The 10,926-nt window shown below is 46.4% G+C and overlaps 1 protein-coding gene across 2 annotated transcripts in view; it reads left to right on the forward strand.

The window, feature by feature from the left end:
• Positions 1-6,042: 6,042 nt before the first annotated feature.
• CNNM2 (cyclin and CBS domain divalent metal cation transport mediator 2) overlaps positions 6,043-10,926 on the forward strand; it is a 133,471-nt gene continuing 128,587 nt past the window's right edge. For both annotated transcript variants that reach the window (XM_090278529.1, XM_090278530.1), the window contains exon 1: positions 6,043-7,923. In XM_090278529.1, the coding sequence (XP_090134655.1) occupies positions 6,303-7,923 (1,621 nt within the window). In that variant the 5' untranslated portion in view covers positions 6,043-6,302. The remainder of the gene's footprint in view (positions 7,924-10,926) is intronic.

Below are 10,926 nucleotides of genomic sequence, written 5' to 3' on the forward strand. Positions count from 1 at the left end.
CAGTGTGACTATTTGGAGACGGTGCCTCTAAGGAAGTAAGGTTAAATGAGGTCATAAGGGTGAGGCTCTGCTCCAATAGGATTAGTGTCCTTAAAAGAAGAGACCAGCGAGCTTGTACTCTCCAGGCTTGCATTCAGAGGAAAGGCCATATCTGCAAGCCAGGAAGTGAGGTCTCACCAGAAACTGACCCTGCAGGACCTTCATCTGGGACTTTTAGCCTCCAGGACTGTGAGAAAATAAATTTCGGTTGTTTAAGCCACCCAGCTTATGATACTTTCATATGGCTTTTTAAGACATTTGATGTTCTATCCTATCGTCGGCAGCCGTCTGTCTCGAGAGACGATGGTATAGCTTCTTAAGAGTCTATCTGCACCGCCGAGAATGGTTGTGCAGTCTGACTCGGGAGTGACACGGTATCTGTCTCCTCCCGTGTTGAATCGACATCTTGCGATGACGCTGGAGTGTCCTCTCCAGTGAAGCTGAAGCTACAGAGCCTGGGCAGGGTGATATGGAGGGTCTGCTGTTGCCCATGCAGCAGACCCCCCCCTCTCTTCGCAGCTGAAGGGTCCAAGGGAAAGACGGAGTCAATACAGCTTGGTTTCAGGTGCGCCGCAGGAGTTGCCGGTGTTGACTACAACGTCAAACCGCCTTAGGGACTCCGGCTCCGGATTTTCTGTCAGGGTTTACTCCCTTAGCCTTTCCCCTGAAGAGGTATGCCGCAAGGCAGCGGAGGTTTTTTGGAGTCAGAGTTTTCCTTCTCTGATGTGCCCTGACTGGAAGATTGAACCAGCGACACTTAGCTCGCAGACCGACGCTCAATCCACTGAGCCAAACCAGCCAGGGGTCCTCTATCCTATATTATGTAGTTATTTAGTATATGTTTCCTAGCCTCCTTACTGGTAAGTTTTGAGGGATAACCTCTGATTGAAAACTACAGCTCCATAATGCCCAGTACATGCTTGAAACTTATTAGATACTCGTCGTCGGCAGCCGTCCGTCTCGAGAGACGATGGTGTAGCTTCTTAAGAGTCTATCTGCACCGCCGAGAATGGCTGTGCAGTCCGACTCGGGAGTGACACGGTATCTGTCTCCTCCCGTGTTGAATCAACATCTTGCGATGACGCTGGAGTGTCCTCTCCAGTGAAGCTGAAGCTGCAGAGCCTGGGCAGGGTGATATGGAGGATTTGCTGTTGCCCATGCAGCAGACCCCCCCTCTCTTCGCAGCTGAAGGGTCCAAGGGAAAGACGGAGTCAATACAGCTTGGTTTCAGGTGCGCCGCAGGAGTTGCCGGTGTTGACTACAACGTCAAACCGCCTTAGGGACTCCGGCTCCGGATTTTCTGTCAGGGTTTACTCCCTTAGCCTTTCCCCTGAAGAGGTATGCCGCAAGGCAGTGGAGGTTTTTTGGAGTCAGAGTTTTCCTTCTCTGATGTGCCCTGACTGGAAGATCGAACCAGCGACACTTAGCTCGCAGGCCGACGCTCAATCCACTGAGCCAAAACCAGCCAGGGTTTATTAGATACTATATATATAATATATATTAAAAATATATAATAATATATATAATATATATTTTAGTTGAATGAATGAATCACTACAAGAGAAAAAAGAAATAGGGTGAGAAATAAGACAAACTTTATTTAAAATTTAAAGAGGAAGCAGAGAATTGAGGTGTATATTAATAAGTCGGGAGAAATAAGTTAAATCTTCAGTTTAGTGATGTTTAAAAGAAAATAAATAAGTATCTCAGAAGAAATAAAAATAAAATTTTCTCCACTGAGGACTGACATACTATTTGTCTATACATGGGGAGTTTGACTTATTATTAGAGTAGAGTTTTTGCTCCTGCTTCAGAGGGTGTAGAAAAGAAGACCAAGGGAACGGAGTCATTTGGTGTGGGGAAACTGGCATTTTATGACTTGAGTCCTAATCATAAATTGAAGCTCTGAAGTTAATCATAAATGCAAGTCTGAATTTATGGGAGGGCTCAGAACTGGCCATTTAGGATCTGTTCTTTTTCCCGTGGTCCCATTTCTAGTTACCATCTGCCTCCCCGGGTCTCCCTTTTCTCCAACCTCTTCCTCATTCCCCATATGTGGTTTTCCCTTTTAGATCTTTGAGTGGCAATATTCACATGGGTCAACATGAAACACTCTGTAAGTGAAAAGTTTCCCTAAAATCACATCCTGGGGTGAGTGCTTTAGTCAAAATGATAAGGATAATCGAGCTCCAGGCCTTTCTTATACCTTTGTCCAAGGCTGAGCTGGAAGCTGGAACTGGGCCATCCCAGTCAGAAAGCCCATTCTAAAAGATTCCAGAAAATCCTGCAGTTGTAAGGCATTGCCGCCAGGATGATAGGTATCCTAGAGCAGAAATAAGACATTTGTAGTAGCAGGAATTTTTCTTGGAGTCTCCCAGGAGGTCAAGGGGGCAGTGAGGAAGGAATGGGTGACAGTGTACAGTGCAGGGTACAGGGGACTTCTTGGGGCTGCCCAGTGGGAGGTTCAGGAGGGGCAGGCTCCCTGGGAGGAGGGCATTGGGGGCATGGAGTGGGAGGGTGGGAGGTGGTGGCAGAGCGGGAAGCGGCAAGGGGCCACTTGTCATCAGCAGGGTGGCTTCCTCACACCCACTTGAGACTCCAGACTCCCTAATCTTGAGGAACTTGGGCCCTTCTCAAGAGAGGGAGCTTTTCTCATTACTCTGTCAAAAAGCCATGGTTTTCTTTTTCTTTATACCGCAGTGGCTATATCTAGCAAATATCTAGAAAAGGAGGGAAACAGAAAAGCCCCAAACAAGAAGGCACGTGGCATTGCTGATTTTATTTTATTTTTGTCACTGTTGTGAAAAGTTCTCATTTGAGCTAAAAGAGTCCGATGTATGCAAACAAGTGGATGGACAATGTTGCTTCAGGGAGAATAGGCCTGAGTCCAGGAAAAGGTTGGGTATCTCCAGCATTTTCCCAGTTCGTATTTTCCTGAGAAGACCTTGTGCTTCGGTGCAATTACAGTGCAGTTCTTGAAGCAATAACTTAGAATGGTTTTCCACAACTAGGTGACTTGCGGGGGGGGGGGGGGGGATGTTCTTTTTAAAATTAGAGCTTTATGTTGAGAAACAATATATTGTAAAATGTCCTTTTTGACCTTCTTGCTATGAATTCCTGAATTTCTAACTTGCTTCTAAATTGCTGAATGCCCCACTTTCATGACTATTCTAGGGTTCTCTGAAATACACAGGAAGTGTCTGTAGGTTTGACAAGCTGTCCGCCGCCCTGTTCTCCACACTCTTATTCCAAAAGTGTACAGTCAGCATTTGAGAGCTTTTAATCATCTTCCCTCTTAGCTCCCTTAAACACACATACATTCATACTCTTTATGAAGTTAAAATAGTTTCATTTTCAATCAGCTGAGTTAGGAGGACCTATCTTTAACCTTTGTCAGATATTTCTAAAAAGCTCAACTTTTCTTTTTCTAACCTTCAGTAACGTTATTTTTATAAATACACTCCAAGTCTGTGAATCCATGTTTTTTCATCTGAATTTATTTTTTCAATATAGCAGTATGAGAATTGGAGATGGGGGAGCAGCACCAGAAACTGAAGGCCTGGAAACTAGAATGGGGGACATTACTTGAAATAATCAGAATAAAAATTCTTTCATTTCTTAAACATTCTACAAATACCGTTTTGAACACCTACCATTGTAGGCCCTGATAATATGGCAATGAACAAAACAGACAAAAATCCTTCCCATCAGGAAGCTCCGGTTCTAGTGGAAGGAGACAGACAATAAACTAAATTAAGGAAATGAAAACAGAGATGGAGTACAGGGAGTGTTAGTTTACAAGCTTTAAAATGGTGGCCCTTGAGTAGTCCTGAAGGAGGTGAGCTAAGGGGCTGTTTGACAGCTGAGGGAAGAGAGCCCCAGGCACAGGGAACAGCAGCAAGTGCACAGGCTCCCAGGCGAGCCTCCTGGAGAGAATGAGAAAAAGGAGGATCTGGCTGGAGTAGCAGGTGAGCAGGTTGGAGAAGTCAAAGGAGGCAGCAGACCCTTGAGAGCCTTGTCAGGTAATGTATGTACCATGACTTCTACTGCAATGAGATGGGCAGTCCAGAGGAGAGCTTCAAACAAGGGAGCAAGAGCATCTGATTTAACAAGACCACTAGCTTCCAGGTTGAGAAGGAAGGGGGCAGGTGTAGAGGAGAGACCAGTTGGGAGGCCACTGCAATTATCCTTACCAGAAATTAATCAGAAGAGTTTGACTGGTTTACAAAAAGGGAATGCAGAATACAAAAAAAGAGAAGCAATTATTTTTTGGATGTTAAAGTTGCAAGATGAAAATCCATTTGTCAGTTTCTCTGCTACCTTATCTCCTCCAGATAGCATGGGCTTGGGAATTCTGCCCAGTTAGGTCGGGTTTGGTCAGTGTGATTAAGAATAAGCCTCATGAAATTCTGCAACATGCCACACATGCATGGACTTTGAGGACATTATGTTAAAAGAAACAAGCCAGACACACAAAAAACCAGTACTGCATGATTCTACTTCTATGTGTTATCTGAAATAGTCAAATTCATAAAATCAAAGACTGGAATGGTGATTGCTAGAGGGTGGGGGAGGGGGGAAACAGGCAATTAAGATAAATAAGCTCTAGAGATCTGATGTATAACATACACCTATAGTCAACAATGTATTGTGCACTTAAAATTTGTTAAGATGGTTAATATCATGTTAAGTGTTCTTATCTGAGTAAGATAAAATTAAAAAAAAGAATGAGGCTGTCATATTGAGTAGATTATGCACTTAATACAACAAAAGCACTCTAGATGAGGATTCTTAAGTGTGTATGAGTGTATGCATGCATATGCACATATTTGTTTTTTAATTTTTACTAATACTAGTAATTATTGATGAAAACGTGGAAACTAAAATTGAACAATAAAAAAATTGTAATACAACCGTTCTGGGGGGCGAGTGTAAGACCCTGACTGGTGTAGCTCAGTGGGTCGTCCCGCAAAACGAAAGATCGCTGGTTGGATTCCGGGAGGTGGCATAAAACCTGGATTGAGGGTTGGGGGCGTGCTAGAGGCAACCCGATCGATGTTTCTCTCGCACATCGGTGTTCCTCTCCTTTTTTCTCCCACCCTTCCTCTCTCTCTTTAAAATAAGTAAATAAATAAAGTCTTAAAATAAAAAAGGATAAGCCTCTATGTGTCTGCTTAGAATGTTTGTCTTCTCCCCTCCCATTTCCCAAACTTCCCTGGGTGCCTGTTATAAATAAAGACTTCTGGGTCCTACCCCTTTCAGTAAGGATGAAATGGGGTCCATGGGATGTAAGCAAGAATATGAGTAGATTGCTATGATTTGGAAGATGGGATAATTGCTCACCTCTAACCCCGCGTCCCGAACACTTCAGGATTTGGGGCTCACCTGGAAAGTAGCAGAGCACCCAGGTGGCCGGCAGGTGGCGGCACCTGACCGCAAGCTGCCGAGCGCGCACATCCCTTAGGGAGGCTGGGAGAGCGGGTCTGTGCGGTCTTGGGGCCACGACTAGAAGAGTGAGGCACAACCGGTGCCCCGGCTTCAGTTTAAGCTAATGTACATCCTAAGCTGTGCCTACTGGGCTTCTCAGGCCCCTGGGGCAGGAAGGCGCAGCCTCCTCTTCACCCGCACCGGGTACTAGGGAGTTGTTAACGCGGTGCAGCGAGAAACCTGCAGCCTCGCGCCGCGGGACTTTAGTCTCATTTGGCCAATCTCAGTGTAGAGTTCCACTACCAAAGCTCCACAGGGAACCGCGACCCCGCGGACCGCCCCTTTTCATTGGCAGCCCGATGGAGGGCCCCGCCTTCATTCGTACAGCTCTCATCTGTGACTGGCTCTCGGGCCCCCGCTAGCCACACCTCCTTCCCTCGCACATACACAAGAGTCACGCGCCTTTCAGTTGGAAACTTGGCGTGCTGAGGAGGATCGTGGGCATCTTATCCCCACCCACTTATCTTGCCATTGGCCCGCGGCTCCGCTCACGACCACGCCCCCATTTCAGCCCCCTGGCTGGGAGGGCGGCCGTCCGCTCGCGACTGGCTGGTCCGCCTGCCTCTCGCGGTAGCGGCTGGTGCTTTCCCCTCCCTCTCCCCCCAACCGCGATCCTCCAGGTTCCTTAGCTGGCCGAGGCCGAGTCAGTGTCAGTCAGGGAGGCGGACTGCTGAGCACTGGGTGCGAACACTCCATTGCAATCTCGCTCAAGGGCCGGTGTCTGCACTCGCGCCTCCGGCTGGGAAGGATGAAGCCTCAGCTGGAGCAGCCACCCTATGATTGGCTGTGGCGCTTGTGAACCCGAAGTAAAGATGGCGGGCGGGCAGGCATCTGCCGCACTGCCCACTTGGAAGATGGCGGCGCACCGCAGCCTCAGCGCTCGCGGCCGGGGGGTCCTGCAGGCGGCGGCGGAACGGCTGCTGCCGCTGCTACTGCTGAGCTGCTGCTGCGGCGCGGGACGCTGCACCGCGGCGGGCGAGAACGAGGAGACCGTGATCATCGGGTTGCGGCTGGAGGACACGAACGACGTGTCGTTCATGGAAGGGGGGGCGCTGCGGGTGAGCGAGCGGACTCGGGTCAAGCTGCGGGTGTATGGGCAGAACATCAACAACGAGACTTGGACCCGCATCGCTTTCACCGAGCACGAGCGGCGGCGTCACAGCCCGGGAGAGCGCGGGCTGGGGGGTCCCGCGCCACCAGAGCCGGACAGCGGCCCCCAGCTCTGCGGCATGCGCACATCAGATATCATCATCTTGCCCCATATCATCCTCAACCGCCGTACATCGGGCATCATTGAGATCGAGATCAAACCGCTGCGCAAGATGGAGAAGAGCAAGTCCTATTACCTGTGCACATCGCTGTCCACACCAGCCCTGGGCGCCGGCGGCCCGGGGTCCGCGGGTGGCACCGTCGGGGGCAAGGGCGGCCCCGGGGTGGCCGGGCTCCCGCCGGCCCCGTGGGCTGAGACCACCTGGATATACCACGACGGCGAGGACACCAAAATGATCGTGGGCGAGGAGAAGAAGTTCCTGCTGCCCTTCTGGCTGCAGGTGATCTTTATTTCGCTGCTCCTGTGCCTGTCGGGCATGTTTAGCGGCCTCAACCTGGGGCTCATGGCCCTGGACCCGATGGAGCTGCGCATCGTGCAGAACTGCGGCACCGAGAAGGAGAAGAATTATGCCAAGCGCATCGAGCCCGTGCGCAGGCAGGGCAACTACCTGCTGTGCTCGCTGCTGCTGGGCAACGTGCTGGTCAACACCACGCTCACTATCCTGCTCGACGACATCGCCGGCTCAGGACTCGTGGCCGTGGTGGTCTCCACCATCGGCATCGTCATCTTCGGGGAGATCGTGCCCCAGGCCATCTGCTCCCGGCACGGCCTGGCGGTAGGGGCCAACACCATCTTCCTCACCAAGTTTTTCATGATGATGACTTTCCCCGCTTCTTACCCAGTCAGCAAGCTGCTGGACTGCGTCCTCGGCCAGGAGATAGGCACAGTCTATAACCGGGAAAAACTGCTGGAGATGCTCCGGGTCACAGACCCCTACAATGACCTCGTTAAGGAGGAGCTGAACATCATCCAAGGGGCGCTGGAGCTCCGCACCAAGACGGTGGAGGACGTGATGACTCCCCTGCGGGACTGCTTCATGATCACCGGTGAAGCCATTCTGGACTTCAACACAATGTCGGAGATCATGGAGAGCGGCTACACTCGCATCCCAGTGTTCGAGGGGGAGCGCTCCAACATCGTGGACCTCCTATTTGTTAAAGACCTGGCATTCGTGGATCCAGACGACTGTACTCCCCTGAAAACCATCACTAAATTTTATAACCACCCCTTACACTTTGTTTTCAATGACACCAAGTTGGACGCTATGCTGGAAGAATTTAAGAAAGGTGGGAAATTTTGGTATCTTTCATTGGCTTGTTCTTTCTCTCTCTTCTTGTTCCTCCCTGCTTGAACCCTCAGCTCTCAGCCCAACCCCCCAAGGCGAGTTGACCGGAATTTCTCCTCTCTTTTAATTGCAAAGTGGAAAGGGTGGCTTGGATTTGGGGATGGGTTGAACTAGTAAGCGCTTCTAGGTTCTTTAAAAGCACAAGACTGCCATCACTTGCTTTTTCCCCGTATCAAAAATGCAGGCTTCCTATTTTCTGTGCATGATACTGTCCCAGCTCTTTGGTCTGGAGTGCTCTGCTGCATTCATTGCCCGGTTCTGAGTGGGTAGATGAAAGGAGGGGGCGGCTATTGCCATGCTACGCCACTTGGTTGACATGTACTAATCGCAGGCATTTGGAAAACAATTAAATAGCTTTTCTAAACTCAACACAATCTCTTTCCTCCTCCTTAAACATTCACTGACGTTTCAGAGATTGGAAGTGCATTTTCAATAGCTTCTGTTCCTGATTGTCAGGTGGAGGAAGATCGAGGTCTGCCTTTGGTGATAGGGGATGGGATAAACCAAGTGTGACCAAAAAAATGCACTCATTTGACTATGACTTGCCTTAGCTAGAAAAGAGGGCTTTTTGAACACTAAAGTTCCTTCTTAATATATAATTTGAAAAGGCTAGAGGTAAGTTAACCCTTTCGAAGGCTATATCTTGTCCAGTGTTCTTCATTATTTGTTTATATTTACCTGACAACAAATAAAATTTCCCAAACCAAGTGTGGCTTTGGCAGAAAGCTTGAAACTTTAACAATGGGTTGAATCCCTTTATTATGGTTTATTTATTCCTTGAGTTTTCCTGGTGGAAAAGTGTTCTTTTTGACCTTGATCACCTGGTACATTAAATTGCAGTATGTCTCCACATCAGCATTCACTGTTCTGGGGAATTTTTTAACAAGGATGAGAAGTGCAGTCTGAGGTACTCACCTTTCTTGCACTGTGGTGTATTTTTTGTTCGTTTTACCATGTAATGTACAACTCAATAGCAACTCATATTATTACTGAAATTCTGCCGTAAAAAAGTTTCAGTAAATAGCTTGTGTTGTCATTTGTATATGTAAACTTTAAAGACCCAATAGTCCTCAAAACTAAGTTTTCATTCTTCAAAGAGAATTTTGATGTCAGATAGCGGTTCAAGACCCTGTGTTAGGGTGACAGCTCACTGAATGTGATGGTCTCAATGTATAGAGTGTGTGGTTGTCCTAATTTCATTTTGCTGCCTGAATGGGTCCTCTCTGGAACAAGATCACCTTGCAGTAATTTTCAGATAAAGGAATAGAGCAGAATGTGCTTCTGAGATTGGTAATTTGCATTTAAAAGCAGAAGGAGATTCTTTTGGGCCCTTTTATTTTAATTTTTATTTATTGATTTGAGAGAGAGAGAGAGGGGAAGGAGAGATAGAGATAGAGAGAGAGAGAGAGAGAGAGAGAGAGAAACATCCATTGGTTGTTCCACTTATTCCTGCATTCATTGGTAGATTCTTGTATGTGTCCTGGCCAGGGATCGAACCCACAACCTTGGCATATCGGGCCGACTAACTGAGATACTGCACCGGGGCTTCTTCTGTGTTCTTAAACAGTAAAAAGAAAATGTCCATTACCTTTAGGTAATGAGCTTTTGACCTGTCATTATCCTTTCGCTGCTAAGTTGTTAATTAGACCATGTAACCAGCCTCTTCTTTCGTTTTGCAGTAATATCTGTAACACAAAGATATCTTTAAATGCTTGACAATATCTATGGAATACTTTATATTCTTTCTGTTGCTAAATTTCTCAATATTGATACAGATAATTTATTCTCCTTTTTTTATTATTCAGAATTTTGGCACCTCTACTGATAGATTGATAGCAGTGTATACTCCCTTCAGAAGCCTGTCCTTCACTTTTTCCTTTGAGAATTTAGTTCTGTACCTCACAGCTCATTATTCCTGCTCCTAACACAAAATTTCAGAATTTGCATTTTTGAAATTTGTTTTTGGTTATCCTTGAACAATATTACTATGACTGATTTATTTTCATGAGGAACCCCCCCCCCCCAATGACCTCTTAAAGTATTTTTTGAAATGCCTCCCTTAAATAATTGAATTAGGAAGTTTTCTCATGAATTCTAGGAAAATAATAGTGCACAAGATTTTAATTTTTGTCCTTAACCAGAGTAACGTACTTGGTTAAGAAGACAGTACAAATTAAAGGTACCTTCAAGCTAGTGGCATATTTGGAAGAGTGGGCAAAGACAGTAGGAAATGGGAAATTTGAGCCATGATCTTAAAAGCACAGTGTGTGGGTGTTACTTAAACTATGGGAATAATTGATTTTTCACCTTCCTTTCCTTGATCTTTTTTTGGTGAGTTTGGTCACTTTAATCTTACTAATAACTGTGTTAGTTCCTTATTCTGTATAAGTTAAAATAGTTCACCTGATTTTTTTCTTCTTCATTTTCTAATTCAATTATGAAACAATGTGAACAGTCAACTGTTGTTTTTCTCTATTGAACAGTGGTGTGTGGGTTGGTTTGAAGGCTTTTTATTCCTCTTTCTCCTAACAATACCAACTGTTAACTCCTCAAATTCAGATCTCATAGAAAATTACCCTCCCTAATTCAGAAGGCCTGCGTTGAAGCCTTTGCTGTACATAGTTGTACTAAGGAGGGGGAAAGTTCCTGTAACATGTAAAGAAATGAAAAACTACCTGTATATAAGTATATGTGAATGTCTTTTTTTCTAACGATTAGAACTTTTGTCTGGCCACCAGGAAACTTTTAGTTTTACTTGAGGTTGGAAGACAGTGATCATCCTAACTTTACAGTTAGTTTGTTATTATTGCTTACTTATCCCTATGCCAACTACAGGGCTGAAAGCTTTACATGAAATCACCTTGCCTAAATTTCATAATAGCTGAGTGAAGCATTATCTACATTTTACAAATGAGAAAATCGAGGCTTAGCTTAAATGATTTGT

The sequence above is a fragment of the Furipterus horrens genome, unplaced genomic scaffold (genome assembly GCF_987537825.1).
Source record: "Furipterus horrens unplaced genomic scaffold, mFurHor1.1.pri manual_scaffold_5, whole genome shotgun sequence".
Lineage (NCBI taxonomy): Eukaryota > Metazoa > Chordata > Mammalia > Chiroptera > Furipteridae > Furipterus > Furipterus horrens.